At 49.0% G+C, this 21,719-nt stretch overlaps 1 protein-coding gene across 1 annotated transcript in view; it reads left to right on the top strand.

Moving 5' to 3' along the window:
• The window catches only part of TTLL8 (tubulin tyrosine ligase like 8), a 60,907-nt gene extending 39,354 nt beyond the window's left edge, over nucleotides 1–21,553 (top strand). Inside the window, exons 16-23 of the mRNA XM_065939447.1 lie at nucleotides 17,605–17,718; nucleotides 17,915–18,082; nucleotides 18,446–18,792; nucleotides 18,999–19,080; nucleotides 19,405–19,561; nucleotides 20,037–20,096; nucleotides 20,325–20,471; nucleotides 21,490–21,553. Of these exons, the coding sequence (XP_065795519.1) occupies nucleotides 17,605–17,718; nucleotides 17,915–18,082; nucleotides 18,446–18,792; nucleotides 18,999–19,080; nucleotides 19,405–19,561; nucleotides 20,037–20,096; nucleotides 20,325–20,471; nucleotides 21,490–21,553 (1,139 nt within the window). The remainder of the gene's footprint in view (nucleotides 1–17,604; nucleotides 17,719–17,914; nucleotides 18,083–18,445; nucleotides 18,793–18,998; nucleotides 19,081–19,404; nucleotides 19,562–20,036; nucleotides 20,097–20,324; nucleotides 20,472–21,489) is intronic.
• The last annotated feature ends 166 nt before the right edge of the window (nucleotides 21,554–21,719 follow it).

Genomic DNA, 21,719 nt, shown 5'->3' with positions numbered 1-21,719 from the left:
TTGCTTTTTCTGTGATCCAACAGATGTTGGCAATTTGACCTCTGGTTCCTCTGCCTTTTCTAAATCCAGCTTTAACATTTGGAAATTCACGGTTCGTGTACTGTTGAAGCCTGGTTAGGAGAATTTTGAGCATTACTTTGCTAGAGTGTGACATGAGTGCTATTGTGCAGTAGTCTGAACATTCTTTGGCATTCCCTTTCTTTGGGATTGGAATGAAAATTGACCTTTTCCAGTCCTGTTTCCACTGCTGAGTTTTCCAAATTTGCTGGTATGTTGAGTGCAGCACTTTAACCGCATCGTCTTTTAAGATTTGAAATAGCTCAGCTGGAATTCCATCACCTCCACTAGCTTTGTTCATAGGGATGCTTCCTAAGGCCCACTTGACTTCGGACTGCAGGATGTCTGACTCTAGGTGAGTGATCGCACCGTCGTGGTTATCTTGGTCTTGTACAGTTCTTCTGTATATTTTTGCCACCTCTTCTTAGTATCTTCTCCTTCTGTTAGGTCCATACCATTTCTGACCTTTATTGTGCCCATCTTTGCATGAAATGTTCCCTTGGAATCTCTAATTTTCTTGAAGAGATCTTTAGTCTTTCCCATTTTATGTTTTCCTCTATTTCTTTGCACTGATTACTGAGGAAGGCTTTCTTATCCCTCCTTGCTATGGAGCCATGCTCAGTTAAATCTTTAACCTAGTTTTCTGTTGATGGGCAGGACTGTGTTCCCTCCCTGTTATTTGACCTGGGGCCCAACTATGGTGGAGGTGATGAAGATAATGACGACTTCCTTCAGAAGGCCCCAGGCACACACTGCTGCCCTCACTGCCCCCACCGCTGCAGAGGCCAGCGGCGACCCACGCCTCCACCGGAGACGCCTGGACACTCACGGGCAAGTCTGAGTCAGTCTCTTGTGGGGTCCCTGCGCCTTTCTCCTGGGTCCTGGTGCACAAGGTTTTGTTTGTGCCTCCAAGACTGTTTCCCCAGTCCTGTGGAAGTTCTGTAATCAAGTCCCACTGACCTCCAACGTCAAATTCCCTGGATGTTCTCAGTCCCTTTGCCAGATCCCCAGGTTGGGAAATCTGTTGTGGGTCCTAGAACTTTTTGAACAGTGTGAGAATTTCTTTGGTATAGTTGTTCTGCAGTTTGTGGGTTGTCTGCTCGGTGGCTCTTTGATGGGGTTGATGGCAACCTCCTCCAAGAGGGCTTACGCCACAGGCTGTGTGACCCAGAGCCCCTACGCCTGCGGGCCCGTACCTCTGCAGGACACTCAGACACTCAGAGGCAGGTATGGTTTGGTCTCTGTGGGGTCTCTGGGTCCTGGTGCACACCAGGTTTGGTTTGAGCCCTCCAAGCATCTCTGGCGGGTATGGGGCTTGATTCTAAATGCAATTTTGCCCCTCCTACCATCTTGCTGGGGCTTCTCCTTTGCCCTTGGATGTGGGGTATCTTTATTTGGTGGGATCCAACATTCTCCTGTCATTGATTGTTCAGCAGTGAGTTGTAATTTTGGAGTTCTCGCAGGAGAAGATGAGCGCACATCCTTCTACTCCATCAATGAACAGTATGAAAAGGCAAAAAGATATGACACTAAAAGATGAACTCCCCAGGTCGGTAGGTACCCAATATGCTACTGGAGAAGAATGGAGAAATAACTCCAGAAAAAATGAAGAGATGGAGCCAAAGCAAAAACAATGCCCAGTTGTGGATATAACTGGTGATGGAAGTAAAGTCTGATGCCGCGAAGAACAATACTGCATAGGAACCTGGAATGTCAGGTCCATGAATCAAGGTAAATTGGAAGTGGTCAAACAAGAGATGGCAAGAGTGAACATTGACATAGGAATCAGTGAACTAACATAGACTGGAATGGGTGAATTTAGCTCAGATGACCATTATATCTACTACTGTGGGCAAGAATCCCTTAGAAGAAATGGAGTAGCCATCATAGTCAACAAAACAGTCCGAAATGCAGTACCTGGGTGCCATCTCAAAAATGACAGAATGATCTCTGTTCATTTCTAAGGCAAACCATTCATTATCACAGTAATCCAAGCCTGTGCCCAACCAGTAATGCTGAAGAAGCTGAAGTTGAATGGTTCTAATGAAGACCTACAAGGCCTTCTAGAACTAACACCCCAAAAAGATGTCCTTTTCATCATAGGGGACTAGAATGCAAAAGTAGGAAGTCAAGAGATACTTGGAGTAACAGGCAAGTTTGGCCTTGGGGTACAGAATGAAGCAGGGCAAAGGCTTATAGAGTTTTGCCAAGAAAACACACTGGTCATAGCAAACACCCTCTTCCAGCAACACAAGAGACGACTCTACACATGAACATCACCAGATCATCAATACTGAAATCAGATTGATTATATTCGTTGCAGCCAAAGATGGAGAAGCTCTATACAGTCAGCAAAAACAAGACCGGGAGCTGACTGTGGCTCAGATCATGAACTTCTTATTGCCAAATTCAGACTTTAATTGAAGAAAGTAGGGAAAACCACTAGACCATTCAGGTATGACCTAAATCAAATCCCTTGTGATTATACAGTGGAAGTGACAAATAGATTCAAGGGACTAGATCTGATAGACAGAGTGCCTGATGAACTATGGATGGAGGTTCATGACACCGTACAGGAGGCAGTGAATAAGACCATCCTCAAGAAAAAGAAATGCAAAAAGGCAAAACGGTTGTCTGAGGAGGCCTTACAAATAGTTGAGAAAAGAAGAGACGCTAAAAAAAGAAGAGACGCTAATGGCAAAGGAGAAAAGGAACGATATACCCATTTGAATGCAGAGTTCCAAAGAATAGCAAGGAGAGATAAGAAAGCCTTCCTCAGTGATCAATGCAAAACAACAGAATGGGAAAGACTAGAGATCTCTTCAAGAAAATTAGAGATACCAAGGGAACATTTCATGCAAAGATGGGCTCAATAAAGGACAGAAATGGTAGGGACCTCACAGAAGCAAAAGATAATACGAAGAAGTGGAAAGAATACACAGAAGAACTATGCAAAAAAGATCTTCATGACCCAGATAACCACGATGGTGTGATCACTCACCTAGAGCCAGACATCCTGGAATGTGAAGTCAAGTGGACCTTAGGAAGCATCACCAGAAACAAAGCTAGTGGAGGTGATAGAATTCCAGTTGAGCTATTTCAAATCCTAAAAGGTGAGGTTGTGAAAGTGCTGCACTCAACATGCCAGCAAATTTGGAGAACTCAGCAATGGCCACAGAACTGGAAAAGGTCAGTTTTCATTCAAATCCCAAAGAAAGGCAATGCCAAAGAATGCTCAAACTACTGCACAATTGCACTCAACTCACAAGCTAGCAAAGTAATGCTCAAAATTCTCCTAGCCAGCCTCCAACAGTACATGAACTGTGAACTTCCAGATGTTTAAGCTGGATTTTAAAAAGGCAGAGGGGAGAGGAACAAGATGGTGGAGGAGTAGGTGGACGTGGAATACATCTCTCTCCACGAATGCGTCAGGAGCACGCCTTCAGACGCAGAAGTGCATGCAGAACACCAGCTGAGAGCGAACAGGAGTGCCTGACAGCAGGAAAGAATATATAGAACCACACAAAACTTGGTAGGATGTGGGAACTAGGGTGAAAAACGGGAGTTAGTAGGACTGGACCTGCCCTCAGTGGGTGGAGGAACTGAAGCAGGGGACCGATCCCCACATGGGGCAGTTGTCTGAGTCAGAGGAGAAGCATTTTGGGCTGAGAGGGAAGCAGCTGATCTGCGGCAGCCTAAATGGAGTTAGACAGTCCTTGCCGCAGCCATTCATGACCTGGACGGCGCACTCCTTGCAACCCCATAGACTGTGGCCTGCCAGGCTCCTCTGTCAGGGAGGGGGTTTTGCAGGCAAGAACACTGGAGCGTGTGGCCAATACTGGTTGCTATACCCTTCTAAAGCACCGTATTTCCTGCTTCCCTAGCCACCAACTCCTCTGAGTACCTGGTGTTGCCAGAACCCCTGCGACACAGGCAGATACACCACCTCCACACCTGGCCCTCACAGGGGCAAACCCAAGTCCTCCAGGGCAGCCTCAGGAGCAAACCCCAATGGATGACCCTCATGCAGAGGTGGGAGTAAAACCACAGCTGAAACCCAGGGGCAGTGTGGCTAAGGAAAAAAACCTTTAATCTGCAAGCTGCAGATTAAACCCACACAATCCACTAGGCAGACTCTGTGTCTGTGGAATCTATAAAAGGCCATGGAGGGCTCCCACAAAGGAAAAGGCACCAGTTCTGATACCTGTGAACACTGGAAGCAAGAACACAGAGGAACAGGAGCAGATTAGAATCTGAGCTGCCCCCACACAGCAGGTCCAGATACCAGCATGGTGTTAGAGGGCATCCTAGAGAGGGGAGGGGGACTGTGACTCCCAGCGAGGGAAAGGGCTCTGACAGCAGTGACTCAAGAAAAACGTTGATTATTCTTGTGTTTTGACTTGTTCTGTAGGTTCTTTTGGGGTTTTTCCTTTGTTTCCCTTTTTTCTCCCGGTCTGTTGTAGTTGTCAATTCTATTGGCACTATGAAATCTAACTAAGCTTTTGAGCCGTTTTTTTTTTTCTTTTTTTTCTCAGTCACAGTTTTTTTTGTTGTTATAAACCTCTGCCTCTATATTGGGCTTTTGCAGTTCTGGGGAGTTGTTTGTTTGTTTGTTTTCTCTTTTTAAATTTTAATTTTTTAAACATATTATTATTTTTTCTACATTTATTCCTTTGTTTTCTTTTCCTACTGTTCTTTTCCCCTTTCAGTTAATCTTTAATATATATAAATCTTCTTTATCTACCTCTATTTAACTTTGCATATCTATTCTTTCTTTCTTTCCTTTAGTCTCAACATATTTGTTAGTTTTATTTTCATTGCTTTATTCCCCGCTTGGCACCTTGCTTTAGTTTTGTTTTCCAGTTTGCACTTTAGTTAGTTTTGTTCTTAACTGGTAAATATACTTTTTTATTCCCTTTGTTTGCTGGGTCAATCTATTGCACTTTATTTTTGTTGGACTGTTTCAACTTTGCTCATGGGTATATATGTATATGTGTATATTCCATTATTTTAATTATTATTTGCTTGATTTTGTAACTGCCATTTGTCTGGAGGTCATCTTTGGTTTCTCGTTTTTGGATATTTGTTTTAATCTCACTTAATGCTATAACAAACCACTTGTGAAATCTTCGTTCCTGACCAGAGATCAAGCCCTGAGCCTTAGGAGTGGGAGCACTGACTCTAAGACCCTAGACTACCAGAGAACTAACCCTAGGGAGCATCAAATAGTGAGAACTCACACAAAGGAAACGACTGGAATACAAGACCTGGCATCACCCAACCACCAGTAGCACCCTGTGAGGACGCCTCATCTAAACAACAAACAAAACAAAATACAAACCCAATCATCAGCAGACAGGAGTACCACCTCACTCAGCCTTGCCCATCAGAGGAAAAACAAACAAACAAAAACTCAGCACAAATCTCACCCTATAGGGAGCTCACACAAACCACTGGGCCAACCGTAGAGGGCAGAAACCAAAAGGGAGAAAGAATTCAACCTTGAAGCCTGGGAAAAGGAGACCTCAAACACAGGAAGTTAAAAAAAAATGATGAAAAGGCAGAGAAATACCACACAAATGAAGGAACAAACTAGAAGCACAGAAGTCCAAATAAATGAAGAGGAAACAGGCAAACTACCTGAAAAAGAACTCAGAATAATGATAGTAAAGATGATCAAAGGCCTTGAAAGCAAAATGGAGAAAATGCAAGAATCAATTAACAAAGACCTAGAAGAATTAAAGAATAAACATGCAGAGACAAACAGTACAATTACTGAAATTAAAAATACTCTAGAAGGAATCAATAGCAGAATATCTGAAGCAGGAGAACGAACCAGTGAGCTGGAAGATAAAATGGTGGAAATAACTTCTGAAGGTCAGAATAAAGTAAAAAGAATGAAAAGAACTGAGGATATTCTCAGAGACCTCTGTGACAATATCAAACACATCAACAGTTGAATAATAGGGGTCCCAGAAGAAGATCTGAGAGATGCAAGGAGATCCAACCAGTCCATCCTAAAGGAGATCAGTCCTGGGTGTTCATTGGAAGGACTGATGTTGAAGCTGAAACTCCAATATTTTGGCCACCTGATGTGAAGAGCTGACTCATTTGAAAAGACCCTGATGTTGGGAAAGATTGAAGGCAGGAGGAGAAGGGGACAACAGAGGATGAGATGGTTAGATGGCATCACCGACTCAATGAACATGAGTTTGGGTAAACTTCAGGAGTTGGTGATGGACAGGGAGGCCTGGCATGCTGCGGTTCATGGGGTCGCAAAGAGCTGGACACGACTGAGTGACTGAACTGAACTGAACTGAACTGAACAGAAGAAGAGAAAAAGAAAGGGTATGAGAAAATTTTTGAAAATATTATAGTTGAAAACTTCCCCAACATGGAAAAGTAAATAGTCAATCAAGTCCAAGAGGCACAAAGAGTCCCCAGGATAAACCCAAGGAGAAACACACCAAGACACATACTAATCAAACTAACAAAGACTAAACACAAAGAAAGAATATTAGAAGCAGCAAGGGAGAAGCAACGAGTAGCATACAAGGGAAACTCCATACATTTAACAGCTGATCTCTCAGCAGAAACTCTGCAGGCCAGAAGGGAATGGAGGATATATTTAAAGTACTGAAAGGGAAAAACCTACAACCAAGATTACTGTACCTGACAAGGATCTCATTCAAAATTGATGGAGAAATCAAAAGTTTTTCAGACAAGCAAAAGTTAAGAGAATTTAGTACCACCAAACCAGCTTTACAACAAACATTAAACGGACTTCTGTAGTCAAGAAATACAAGAGCAGGAAAAAGATCTACAAAATCAACCCCAAACAATTAAGAAAATGGGAATAGGAACATATATATCAATGATTACTTTAAATGTAAATGGATTAAATTCCAACCAAAAGACACAGACTGGTGGAATGGATACAAAAACAAGACCCATATATACACTCTAAAGAAACCCACTTCAGACCTAAAGACACATATAGGCTGAAAGTGAGAAAATGGAAAAATATATTCCATGCAATGGGAAGCAAAAGAAAGCTGGAGTAGCAATCCTCATATCAGACAGAATAGACCTTAAAATAAAGAAGATTACAAGAGGCAAGGAAGGGCACTGCATAATGATCAAGGGGTCAATCCAGGAGGAAGACATGACAATTGTAAATATCTATGCACCCCACATAGGAGCACCTCAATACCTAAGACAAACACTAACAGACATAGAAGGAGAAATTGACAGGAACACAATAATAGTAGGAGACTTTAACACCCCCCTCACACCAATGGACAGATCATCAAAGCAGAAAATTAATAAGGAAACACAAGTCTTAAATGATACATCAGATGAGCTGAATCTCGTTGATATCTTCAGGACATTCCATCCAAATGCAGAAGAATACACCTTCTTCTCAAGTGTACATGGAACATTCTCCAGGATAGACCACATCTTGGGTCACAAATCAAACCTCAGTAAATTTAAGAAAATTGAAATTGTATCAGGCATCTTCTCTGACCACATCACTGAGACTTGATATCGATTACAAGAAAAAAAACTAAAAATACAAACACATGGAGATTAAACAACATGTTTTTAAATAACCAACGGGTTACTGAAGAAATCAAAAGGGAAATTAAAAAGTTTCCAGAAACAAATGATAATGAAAACACAACAACTCAAAGCCTATGGGATTCAGCAAAAGCAGTCTTAAGAGGGAAGTTTATAGCAACACAATCCTACCTCAAGAAACAAGAAAAACATCTAATAGACAGCCTAACTTTACACCTAAAACAACTGGAAAAAGAACAAAAAAAAAAATCCCAAAATTAGTAGAAGGAAAGAAATCATAAAGATCCAAGCAGAAATAAATGAAAAAGAAATGAAAGAAACAATAGTAAAGATTAATAAAACTAAAAGCTGGTTCTTTGAGAAGATAAACAAAATCGACAAACCTTTAACCAGACTCATCAAGAAAAAAAGAGAGAAGAATCAAATCAACAAAATTAGAAATGAAAAAGGAGAGGTTATAAAAGACAATGCAGAAATACAAAGGATTATAAGAGACTATTATGAACAACTATATAGCAGTAAAATGGATAGCCTGGAAGAAATGGACAGATTCTTAGAAAAGATCAGTCTTCCAAGACTGAACCAGGAAGAAATAGAAATTATGAACAACCCAGTTAAAAGCACTGAAATTGAAGCTGTGATCAAAAGTTTCCCAAAAAACAAAAGCCCAGGACCAGATGGCTTCACAGGAGCATGCTATCAAACATTTAGAGAAGAGTTAATGCCTATCCTTCTAACTCTTTCAAAAAATTGCAGAGGAAGGAACACTTTCAAACCCATTCTATGAAGCCACCATCACCCTGATACCAAAACCAGACAAAGACAACACACAAATAAGAAAACCACAGGCCAATATCACTGATGAACATAATGCAAAAATCCTCAACAAAATTTTAGCAAACAGAACTCAACAACACATCAAAAAGCTCATAGAGCATGATCAAGTTGGGTTTACTTGAGGAATACAAGGGTTCTTCAATATATGCAAATCAATCAATGTGATACACCATATTAACAAATTGAAAGATAAAAACCATATGATAATCTAAATAGATGCAGAAAAAGCCTTTGACGAAATTCAGCACCCATTTATGTTTAAAATCCTTCAAAAAATGGGCATAGAAGAAGCCCGCCTCAACACAGTAAAGGCCATATGTGATAAGCCTACAGCAAATATTACTCTCAATGGTGAAAAACTGAAAACATTCCCCTAAGATCAGGAAACAAGACAAGGGTGTCCACCTTCCCCACTATCATTCAACACAGTTCTGGAAGTACTAGCTATAGCAATCAGAGGAGAAAAATAAAAGGAATCCAGATCAGAAAAGAAGAAGTAAAGCTCTCACTGTTTGTAGATGACATGATACTGTACATAGAAAACCCTAAAGATAGTATCAGAAAATTACTTGAACTAATCAGTGATTTAGCAAGGTTGCAGGTTACAAAATCAATACACAGAAATCACTTGCATTTCTATATACTAACAATGAAAAATCAGAAAAAGAAATTAAGGAATCAATCCTATTCACCATTGCAACAAAAAGAATTAAATATCTAGGGATAAACTTACCTAAGGAGACAAAAGAACTGTACTCAGAAAATTATAAGATACTGATGGAAGAAATCAAAGATGACAGAAACAGACGGAGAGATAGTCCATGGTTCTGGGTGGGAAGAATGAATATTCTGAAGATGACTATACTACTAAATGCAATCCACAGATTCAGTGCAATCTCTATCAAATTACCAATGGCATTTTTCACAGAACTAGAACAAAAAATTTCACAATTCATATGGAAACACAAAAGACCCCAAATAGCCAAAGCAGTCTTGAGAAAGAAGAATGGAGCTGGAGGAATCCACCTTTCTGACTTCAGATTATACTACAAAGCTACAGTCATCTAGACAGTATGGCACTGGCATAAAAGCAGAATAAAGACCAATGGAACAAGATAGAAAGCCCAGAAATAAACCCATACCTATGTGGATACCTTATTTTTGACAAAGGATGTAAGAATATACAATGGGGCAAAGACAGCCTCTTCAATAAATGATGCTGGAAAACTGGGCAGCTACATGTAAAAGAATGAAATTAGAACACTTCCTAAAACCATACACAAAGATAAACCCAAAATGGACTAAAGACCTAAACGTAAGACCAGAAACTATAAAACTCTCATAGGAAAACATAGGCAGAACACTCGATGACAGAAATCAAAGCTTGATCCTCTATGACCCACCTCCTAGAGTAACAGAAATGAAAACAAAAGTAAAGAAGTGGGACCTGATTAAACTTAAAAGCTTTAGCAGAGCAAAGGAAACCAAAAGCAAGGTGAAAAGACAACTCTCAGAATGGGAGAAAATAATAGCAACTGAAACAACTGACAGAGGATTAATTTCCAAAATATACAAGCAGCTCATACAACTCAATAGCAGAAAAACAAACAACCCAATCAAAAAGTTGGAAGAAGACCTAAACAGACATTTCTCCAAAGAAGACATACAGATAGATAACAAACACTTGAAAAGATGCTCAACATCGCTCATTATTAGAAAAATGCAAATCAAAACCACGATGAGATATTTCACCTCACACGGATCAGAATGGCCATCATCAAAAAGTCTACAAACAATAAATGCTGGAGAGGGTGTGGATAAAAAGGGAATGCTCTTGCACTGTTGGTGGCAATGTAAATTGATACAGCCACTATGGAAGACAGTATGTAGATTCCTTAAAAAACTAGGAATAAAACCACCATATGACCCAGCAATCCCACTCCTAGGCATATACCCTGAGGAAACCAGGGTTGAAAAAGACATGTATCTCATTGTTCATTGCAGCACTATTTGCAATAGCTAGAACATGGAAGCAACCCAGATGCCCATGGACAGATGAATGAATAAAGAAGTTGTGGTAAATATACACAATGGAATATTACTCAGACATAAAAAGGAACTTGTTTGAGTCAGTTCTGATGAGGGGGATGAACCTAGAACCTATTATACAGAGTTAAGTGAGTCAGAAAGAGAAAGATAAATATCATATTCTAACACATATATATGGAATCTAGAAAAATGGTTCTGAATAATTTATTTACAGGGCAGCAGCAGAGAAACAGACATAGAGAATATACTCATGGACATGGGGAGAGGGGAGGAGAGGGTGAGATGCATGGAAAAAGTAACATGGAGACTTACATTACTGTATGTAAAACAGATATCCAACGGGAATTTGCTGTGTGGCTCAGGAAACTCTAACAGGGGCTCTGTATCAACCTAGAGCGGTGGGGTGGGGAGGAAGGTGGGAGGGAGGTTCAAAAGGGAGGGGATGTATGTACACCGATGGCTCATTCATGTTGAGGTTTGACAGAAAACCACAAAATTCTGTAAAGCAATTATCCTTCAATAAAAAAAAAAAAAGGAAAAAAAAAAGGCAGAGGAACCAGAGATTAAATTGCCAACATCCATTGGATCATACAAAAAGCAAGAGAGTTCCAGAAAAACATCTACTTCTGCTTTATTGACTGCATCAAAGCCTTTGACTGCTTGGATCACAACAAATTGTAGAAAATTCTTCAAGAGATGGGAACACCAGACCACCTGACCTGCCTCCTGAGAAATCTGTATGCAGGTCAAGAAGCAACAGTTAGAACAGGACATGGAACAACAGACTGGTTCCAAATCGGGAAAGGAGTGCGTCAAGGCTGTATATTGTCACCCTGCTTATTTAACTTCTATTCAGAGTACATCATGAGAAACGCTGGGCTGGAAGAGGCACAAGCTGGAATCAAGATTGCCAGGAGAAATGTCAATAACCTCAGATAAACAGATGACACCACCCTTATGGCAAAAAGTGAAGAACTAAAGAGTCTCCTGATAAAAGAGAAAGAGGAGAGTGAAAAAGTTGGCTTAACACTCAACATTCAGAAAACTAAGATCATGGCATCCGGTCCCATCGCTTCATGGCAAATAGATGGGAAAACAGTGGAAATAGTGTCAGACTTTATTTAGGGGGGCTCCACAATCCTGTAGATGGTGACTGTGGCCATGAAATTAAAAGATGCTTACTCCTTGGAAGGAAAGTTATGACCAACCTAGAGCATATTAAAAAGCAGAGACATCACTTTAAGACAAAGGTCCTTATGGTCAAAGCTATGGTTTTTCCAGTGGTCATGTATGGATGTGAGAGTTGGACTATAAAGAAAGCTGAGCACCAAAGAATTGATGCTTTTGAACTGTGGTGTTGGACAAGACTCTTGAGAGTCCCTTGGACTGCAAGGAGATCCAACCAGTCCATCCTCAGGGAAATCAGTCCTGAATTGTCATTGGAAGGACTGAAGCTGAAACTCCAATATTTTGGCCACCTGATGTGAAGAGTTGACTCATTGGAAAAGACCCTGATGCTGGGAAAGATTGAAGGCAGGAGGAGAAGGGCACAATAGGATAAGATGGTTGGATGGTATCATGGACTCGATGGACACGAGTTTGAGCAAGCTCCCGGAGCTGGTGATGGACAGGGAAGCCTGGTGTGCGGCAGTCCATGGGGTCGCAAAGAGTCGGACACGACTGAGTGACTGAACTGAACTGACTGTGTCAAATCTACCAATCATTTTAAGGAGAACTGACATCCTCACGATGCTGAGACTCCCAGTCTACCCACTTGATGTATCTTGACGTTTATTTACATACTATATTCTTTAGTTTTTCTAAGCAATATTTTTAGAGTGGATTTTTTTCTCATCAAATGAATTCCTGTGTATTAGATTTACGTTTGATACTTTTATACATGTATTTTTACCAATTGCCTTTGCTACTCTAATAAGCGGTGGGTTTTGATCTTCTCCTCTTCTCTCGGTGGGAACGCTTACTGTCGGTGACGCTGGCTTGGTGGTCAGCTATGGCCGCCAGCTCTCACGTCTGGTCCTCAGGCCTCGCCCACCTGCCAGCCGAGCGTTTGCTCCCCTCTCCCCACCACCCAGGGCTCCCTCCTGGCAGCCACCTTTCTATCCTCTGCTCCTGCGAGTTTGATTTATTTAAGATTCTGCATATGAATGATACAAATGGTGTTTTAACATTTATTTTCCAATTACTTGTGCTAATGTGTAGACACCCCCGCGGCCCTTGCACGCTGCTCTGCAGCCTGCCTCCTGCAGGGCTCACCTCCTGGTCCTGCCGGCCTGTATCTTCTTGCATCTCCTGCGCTGCACCCCCGCCCCTTCAAGCAGCGTCCTTGCTCCTCCCTGTCCAGTCTGTCCACCTTGTCCTGGTTCCTGCCTTGCACCTGCACTGAGGGGAGCAGGCAGGAGTCCACTAACAAGACCAGAGTAAGGTCTCCACAAGCACACGCTCTCAAACAGAGGACATTCCTTGTTGACTGAGAGTGGTTTTCTCTTCTCTGTTTATCATGAATGAACGACATAGGATCTCTGCACCATTTCCCCTGAATCTCCTGAGATGGTCGTGTCACTCTGTTCGTATGAGTGGCACCCGTCCACGTAGGATTGAGAAGTGGACCTTGTCTTCCTTCATCATCTTTTTAAAGTCTGCAGAACGAGAGATGTTTCACTTTTATTTCTAATATTGCCAGCCCCGTTGCCATCAGTGAGTGTCACCAGGGTCTGTCGCTTTATCCAGCTTCTCAGAGAACCAGCCTGAGGCTTTGTTGAACTTTCACTTTGCTTCTCTGGCTTTTGCATTTGTGGTTTTATTTGTCTTCCTATATATGTATATGCATGGGCTTCGCTCATAGCTCAATTGGTAAAGAATCCGTCTGCAATGCAGGAGACCCCGGCTGGATTCCTGGGTCAGGAAGATCCGCTGGAGAAGGGACAGGTTACCCACTCCAGTATTCTTGGGCTTCCCTTGTGGCTCAGCTGGTAAAGAATCCGCCTGCAATGTGGGAGACCTGGCTTTGATCCCTGGGTTGGGAAGATCCCCTGGAGAAGGGAACTGCTACCCACTCCAGTATTCTGGCCTGGAGAATCCCATGAACAGTGTAGTCCATGGAGTTGCAAAGAGTCGGACACGACCGAGTGACTTTCACGCACTTGGTGTATGCATGTATATATTTAATTGGGGCATGATTGCTTTAAGATGTTGTGTTGGTTTCTGCCGTACAGCGAGGTGAATCAGCCGTGTGCAGCCGTGTACGTCCCCCCCCCTCGGGTGTCCCCCCCATCCCCCTCGGTCACCACAGAGAACTGAGGTGAGCTGCCTGCACTGTGAAGCAGCTTCCCACGAGCTATTAATATTTCCAAACCAAGCAACTGACAGTGGATTAATCGCCAAAATATACGAACGGCTCAGGGAGCTCAATATTAATAAAAAAACAAACAAGCAACCCGATCAAAAAATGGGCAGAAGACCTAAGTAGACATTTGTCATTTGGGTTTGTTTTTTTTCTAACTTCTTGAGCTAGAAGTTGGCTGGATCTTAATATTTGGCATTTCTTCTTTTCAATACATGACAGGCAATTTGAGGATGGCAATCACCCTTTATTTTCTCCTTTAACTGTATCTGAAAATTTTTGAAATGTAGTGTTTGGGGTATTATTCAGATCAGTATTTTTAAATTTTCATTACAATTATTTCCTTGATTTTTAAGTTATTTAGAAATCGGTTTCCTTTAAATATATTCACATCAGATTTTGTAAGTGGCTTGGCTTTTTCTTGTCGGCATAATCATGTTTTGACCGGAGCCGGGTCACTGCAGCACCAGACCTTCGCTGAGGGGTGTTGTGCGTGGTCAGTGCTGGGGAAGACAGTGTGTGCTCCATGCTGGTCGAGTATCCCAAGTGCAGTTGGGTTGTTTAGTGTGGCATTCAAACCTTTTATGTTCCTTTTGCTTTTTCTTGTGTGCATGTCCCAAGTATGATGACAACCTCTGGGGACACATCCGCTTCTTATAATCCCGACAACTTTTGCTCTGCATTTCTTCAGACTCCGTTATTAATTTTATTTTGGTTAGAATTTTCCTGGGTCTATCTTTTCCTTTCAGTCACTCTCTAACCTTGGGTCTTACATATTTCTCTGTATAAAATCTGATTTTTCTTTTTTAGAGTGAAAGCAGATTTATTCTGGGACACACTCCATAGACAGAATGTAGTCCATCTCAGAGGGCAAGAGCGCCCAAACTCTGAATCCAAATTGACCACTCTCTTAACCAGCGCATTTCACATTTACATCCTGTGTGATCATCTGTGTACACAGATGGCGTGGACTGTGCACCCAGATTACTCCAGAACAACAAACACCTGCTTGCCCACACATTTCTGAGGGCCAGGATCCGAGAGGGCCTTAACCTTGTGGTCCAAGCCCCAGGTCTCACATGAGGTTCGGTCAAGGCCGTGGCCAAAGCTGTGTCATGTGAAGGTTTGACTCGGGTGGGGTCTGCTTTCCAAGGGTTCGCTCACCCGGACAAGGGCTGGGGGCCTCACGGTGTCCTCACCTCACGGACCCTCCAAAGGGCCGCCTGAGTGACCTCACGGCAGGTGGAGCATCCGCAGAACAAGAAATTCCAGACCAGCCCCTGGAGTCACGTCTTCTGTGGCTCAGCCTGAGAAGTCACAGTGTTACCTCTGCCATGTTCTGCTGGCCACACACCCGGCCTGATGTGACGTGAGGGGTCTACCCTGGACTGGGGCACAGGAGGCGGGGGTCACCCGGGGCCGCCTTGGAGCCTCACGCCCACAGGACCTCTCATCTGATTGCATCTGATGTCTGTTTATCCTTCTCCAGCTCATGTTCCTCTTTCTCTTTGTCCTTGCCTTATTTTCATTAATGTTTTTGTCATTTCAGTTTCTCCTCCTTCTGGTTTGGAGGTCACACACTCTGTTTCTGATCTTTTGGCTGCTGCATAGAAATGACCAGCTGCATGCTGAGGTTAATGTCTAAATCCTACTTTTATTCCCACCCGGACAATTGGTGCTAGTGATAAAGAACCTGCCTGCCAACGCAGGAGACGTGAGAGACACAGGTTCACTCCCTGGGTCGGGAAGATCCCTTGGAGGAGGGCATGGCAACCCACTCCAGTGTTCTTGCCTGAAGAAGCCCATGGACAGAGGAGCCTGGCGGGCTGAGGTCCACGGGGTCGCAGAGTCGGACACGGCGAAGCAACTTAGCAGCAGCAGGACGAGTGGCCTTCGGGCCTGGAGACACGGGACATCAGTACTGTGTGCTCAGAGCACGCAGCGGCCCTCCGCCCTGCAGCCTCCCAGGCCTCGGACTCCCCCACGGAGCTCTTACCCATCCTCTCTTTCCGACACTCACCTTGAAAGAGACAGGCTCTCTGCAGTGGGCGCCCAGAGGGGTCCTCTCAGCACCTTTCTCCTCGGCTGTCACCATGCTCTCAGAGATACTCGGCCAAATCCACGGCTTTCCAAAGTGAACTGTCTTACCTGCCTGCAAAATTTCCGACTGTTTTAAGGACGGGTCTGGGTGTGGGGTTTTATTTGTGTTTATTCAAACTGGAAATCTCCGAGCTTCATTAATCGGCACACTCATGTCTTTAATGGTTTATGAGAAGCACTCAGCCTTTAACCCTTTGAGTACCGCCTCCGCCCCGCCACCTCTCCTTGCCTTTGGAGCTTGGGGGTGTTTGCCCCCCCCGCTCCCCCCACCTCCTATGTCACTTTACCTCCCAGTGGCCATTTGGTTTCCTGCGGGGCCACCCGTGTAGCCCCCTCCTCTGCCTTCCAGTTCATTCTGTCCTGAGTCTAGAGCACTGTGAATCCCATCCATTGAAATGTTTTAGTTATTATAGCCATTTTTTAGAAATGCTACTTTTTAATAAATTTGGCTATTCTTTATCATTTCTTTCCTTTGCCTAAAATCTCTAAATGGTATGAAATCATGTAGTGTTCTGTGTCTGATAATTCTATCAGCTTGTGAAGTCGTAGGCCGCGTTCTGATTCTGCCGGCACTCTCACATTTTATTAGAGATGGATCGTTTTCTTTAAGAAATGGACTGCGGGGAGTCTGCATTCCTTCCAGGATGCGGGCATGTCCCCTCAGAGAGCCACGTGTGCCCTGGCAGATGATCCCTCCCCCGCCCCTCATCTTCCGTCTTCCTGAGCAAGGCTGCCCACATCATGTTAAGCTCATAGCCTGACGTTTGGCACCCTCTGTGCCCCGCCCCAAGCCCAGGGATGAGAACTTGTCATTAGATCTGTTTCCTGTTTGGGACTAGCTCGGTGCTCCAATCTCCCTGGGATTTCCACCCACCCTGCTCAGCACCAAGAACTCGCCTCGCGCTCCCTGGGGCCGGGAAGGTGTGTTTTGGACTCGCCTAGGTTGTGACCTTTTGGGGTTGCCACCCTTCGAGGGGCAGGGTGCCTCTCACCCCTCGTGGGGGTGGGCATCTGCCTCCCACACCCCTCAAGCCTTGGGACCTCCAGCTGGGTGGTCCTGGTCCACAAAGGCTGATCCCTGCAGACTCACCTGATCGTTTCTTGCTTTTTGCCTTTTTTTGCTTTTCAGAAGGTGTTTTTCATGTTTCACGGTCAGTTCAGTACAGTTGCTCAGTCGTGTCCAGCTCTGCAACCCCATGGACTGCAGCACACCAGGCCTCCCTGTCCATCACCAACTCCCGGAGTTTACTCAAACTCATGTGCATCGAGTCCGTGATGCCATCCAACCATCTCATCCTCTGTCGTTCCTTCTCCTCCTGCCTTCTATCTTTCCCGGCATCAGGGTCTTTTCCAATGAGTCAGTTCAGGTTGCTGTTTTTTCCCAGAAGGACTGATCTGGATCCAGAGTGGACACGCCCCACTTTGGGGCCTCCAAGCTCTCCCCTCACGCCCCCTCCTTCACCCCAGGATGTGCAGGGCAGGGCTCTCCTGTGTCTCAGCGACCCCCCTCCCCAGCCCCTGAGGGACAGCGCAGCGCCCCCTGCCTTCCTCACGCCGCCCCTCTGCCCTGAGAGCCTGGCCCTTCCCGGGTCTGGCCCGGCCGGCCCCACCCCCGTTAGGCCTGGGCTGCCTGGTGGGCAGAGCGCTGCCGGCAGACCTGCCCCTTGGCCTCTACGCCTGCTCACCTGAAGACGTGGTCCCCCGCCCCGGCCTCCTGCACCCTCACGTGCCGTGTAAGCCCCGGCGCACCCAGGCTGGCTCCCGTCCCTGGGGAGGTCCCGTTCCTGGGCTCGGGCTTAGCGCTGCTCCAGGCTCCGGGAAGCCGCGGGCTGCTTTGCATAGGGAGGGGGCGGCCCCTCCCGCCCCGCCTGCCCCTGGGGAGAAGTGACTCAGCCAGGCTACAGGCAGGGCTGCTGGTGGCTCCGGCAGGTGTGGCAGCTCAGCCCGTGGCACTCCTGGGCTGGGCCCGAGGCCGGGAGAGCCTGGGGAAGCCCCCGCGGCCCCGCCGGCCCAGGCGCAGGCTGCAGCTCGCCCGGAGCCGGCCTTCAGAGGCCCGGCAGCCCCAGGCTGAGTCACGGCCCGGCTTGCGAGGGAGGGGTGGGCGCGCGGTGCGGGTCCACCCCGCTCTTTGAGAAAGGTGACAGATGGGGCCGCTCAGAGCAAGGACGGAGGCTGCGGGCGCCTCACCCCTTGGCTCTGGGGGGTGGTCCAGCCTCTTGGAGGGCACTGACCCCACCTGCCGGCTGGCTCACGCCCCTCGGCTATTGGAGGAACTGGGGAAATCCTGGAGAAACACCAGATTCCGCTCGACGGGGCTCCAGGCGCCCAGGTTCCGCAGGGCGGGGCCGGGGGAGTGTGTCCTGGAGGCCGCGGCCCCTGTCCAAGCAGCAGGGGGACCCAGGGGAGGAGGCGGGATGGGGCGGAGAACCAGGGTCCCGCAGTCCCGTCCTGGGCCCACAGGGCCCTGGAGCCAGCACCCTCGTGGTCAGCAGGCGTCCTCCGCCAGGTCTCCTGAGCGGGCCCTGAGGGGGCAGTCCAGGGGCCCTGCTCCCGAGGCTGGGCGCCAGGAGGGCTTTGGGGGGAGGCTCGCGGGTGCCAATGGGCCTGTGGGCTCCAGCCCTCTTGAGCGTGCTCACAGCCTCCTACGAGAGTCCCCGGGTTCGCTCACTGCCCCTAACCCTAACCGGGACTCCTCTCCCGGGGCGGGGAAGACGAGCGCAGGCCCCAGGGCCTCGGCCCTCGGCCTGGAGTGGAGGTCCTGGCTTTTCTGGGAGCGGGGTAGCCGGATGAGCTCCGTGTGGGAGCCGGTGGGCTTGGGAGCCAGCTGGGACTGACCTCCGGGGAGACCTGCGCCTCGCAGGGGGTGAGGGCTACCCTGGGGGGGGCGAGTCCGAGGGGGCACGCCCTGGGGCGCAGAGTCTCAGGGACCCGTGACTGTGGCCAGAGACGAGGCCCTGGTGCGGGACCAGTGGGCCTGGTCTGGGGTGGCGACTTCACGGGCTGACCGGCGCAGTCTGGGGGCTGGTGGGTGGCCTCGGGGGGCGCGATCCGGGGCGGGCGGGCGGGGCCTGGGCATGTGGGCGTGGTCGGGCTGGGTGAGCGTGGTCGGGCTGGGTGGGCGCGATCCGGGGCGGGTGGGCGCGATCCGGGGCGGGCGGGCGGGCGGGCCTGGGTATGTGGGCGTGGTCGGGTGTGTGGGCGGGGGCCTGAGTGGGCGTGGTCGGGTTGGGTGGGCGCGATCCGGGGCAGGCGGGCGGGCGGGGCCTGGGCATGTGGGCGTGGTCGGGCTGGGTGGGCGTGGTCGGGGCTGGGTGAGCGTGGTCCGGCTGGGTGGGCGCGATCTCGGAGGAGGCCCGCGCCACGGCGGGCGATGGCGGGCGCAGTCTCAGGGCCCTCCTCTCCCTTTGTCTCTGCCGCAGGGCTGCCGAGGGCCCTCCCCGCGCCCTGCCTGGTGTGCCGAGGCTCGCTGCCGCCCGCCGGTCCCTGCAAGCGCTGCCGCTCCTTCTGCGCCGCCGTCCTGCAGGGCGCCTCCTTCGTGCCCCTCGGCGACGAGCTGGGCATCGGCCTGTGGACCCCGTGACGCCGAGCACCAGGGCCGGAGCCACGCGCCCGGGCCCCGCGGCCTCTAGAGCGTGGCTCGTTTCTTTGAAAACCACGTAGATGCGGGACCCTTGTATACAGAGCTATTTTAGCGAACCTGTGCATCCTCAACTTGGTATTTCTTACGGAGCCTCGGCCCCCGGCCCGCCCGCTGCCCGCGCCCCAAGCCCGCCTTCACCCCGGGCCCCCGGCCGCACCCCCTGTGCCACATCCCCACGCCTCCCTCTCAGCCTGCACCCCTGCCCTGGGGGAGGCGGACCCTGCCATGGGCGCCCCTCCTCGCTGGAGGGCGCCCCATCTCCAAAGGCCCCTTGTTCACTCATTGATTCAATAAAAGCCTGGCTGTGCTGCTCCAGGTTCTTTGCACCTGAGCGTCTCCTTCTAACCTGGCACTGAGCGAGGGGGTGAAGGGGCGCCCGCACTGGGTCGAACACCTCAGGGTCCACCGCAGGTGGACTTTCGGGGCCCCGGGCCGTCCATGGGCCGTGCAGGCTGCGGAGACCGGAGACAGGTGAGCCTCTGCAGCATCTCCGCTCAGGCTGGGGCATCCCGGCCAGCCGCACCTACAGGGGACGGGGAGCCTGCGAAGGGTCACAAGGGCCTGTTCTTTCTGGACATTGGGAGGGGTGGCAACCCCCAGCCCTCGGAGACAAGACAGGAGCCCCAGAGGACAAGAACCCATCCCCACCACGCTTCTCCCCATGAAACCACGTGGCGGCTTGTTTCTGATCGCCTGCAGCCCCTCAGCACTGGCCTGGCGTGCTCTGGGCCCTGGGGGTGCCAGCCGGCAGGTGGGCCAGGACCGGGGCCACGTGGGGCCTCCTCGCTCCAGGAAGAGCCAGTGTCCACGGAGTCACTGGGTGCACAGTCCCCACCTGCCCCCCGGGTGAGAAAGCCTGTGGTGGCACTCAGTCCCGGCCTCAGGCTGGTCCTCCCTGCTCGGCCTGGCGGACAGCGTCTGGGCACACAGCCCGCGACCCTCCTGACCTGAGCTCTCTGGCTGACCCAGGGAGCTCTGGCAGCCTGACTCAGTGGGGACCAGGCCAGGGACAGCGGGGGGACTAGCGCCTGGGCTTCCCGGCCACCCCCGATGCCCCAGCCAACAGCTGACCGTGAACCACAGGTGAACCCTGCCCCGAGGGCTCCACCCCCATCAACTCTGCCTCTGGCTTCTGGGAGGGGTGGGGGCCCAGGCAGCGGAGACCATGGTCCTGGGTGATGTTTGCCGGCGGGTCCCACGCCCGAGGACTAAGCTCCCTCAGGGGTTTCCCATATTGGTTCCTGACTCCCGTGGCCTGAGTCCACTTCCCGTCTCAGGTCAGATGAGGGGGCGACAGACAGGCGAGCACCCAGGGCCTGGGGCCCCCCAGGGAGCCAGCCCAGGGGTGCTGCCAGCTGGGTCAGCTCCCCTCCACGCTTGCAGCGCCCTGTTGGGGTTCCAAGTAGATCCCCAGCTCCCTGGGCCCTGGAGGGGTCTCCGGGCTCTCCAGCAACTCCCTCTTTTCCATGCCCCCACTCAGGGCACGTGCCCTCAGGGCCAGAGGTGCTCAGACCTGCCAGCCAGTGAGGGAGGCAGGCTGGACCCGGGGAGGAGACCAAGGACCCCCGAGCCACACCTCAACCTAGGGCTGGGGGCAGGCAGGGCGCTGTGAGCGCCTGTGTGGGGGTCTCTGCACAGACGACCCAAATGGAGAAGGGACAGAGTGAGCTCCCTGCACAAGCCAGGCCCCAGAGTCAGCCTCGGGGCAGCGCTCTCTGGGGTGACGGACAGCGGAGCAAGGGCTCAGCAAAGTGGGGCAGCCTCTCACACCCAGAGGAGGGACGGGGCACTCAGGACTGGAGAGGCAGCCCAGGCTTGTGGGAGCTGGGGCTGGTTCCGGGGACGGCTCCCACCTCTCTGCCAGCCCCGCTGAGCTCGACCGGGGCAAGGGCCACCTTCCATCTCCTGACTTTGGGACAGAGGCCTAAGAGACCGGGCGGGGGGGGACACCGAGGATTCATGGGGGGTGCAGGGCGGCTCCCCGAGCCCACAGGCCCACAGTCAGCCCTGCCCCGGCTGCCAGCCCCAGGGGCACCCAGCCACGGGAGACCCCAGAGCCCCACGGTTCCAGGATGTCTCCTTTGACAGCCTGGA

Source organism: Muntiacus reevesi, chromosome 1 (assembly GCF_963930625.1).
Source record: "Muntiacus reevesi chromosome 1, mMunRee1.1, whole genome shotgun sequence".
In the NCBI taxonomy this organism is placed as follows: domain Eukaryota; kingdom Metazoa; phylum Chordata; class Mammalia; order Artiodactyla; family Cervidae; genus Muntiacus; species Muntiacus reevesi.
Note: the sequence above shows the minus strand (reverse complement) of the source record. Positions and strands in the feature narration are given on the sequence as shown.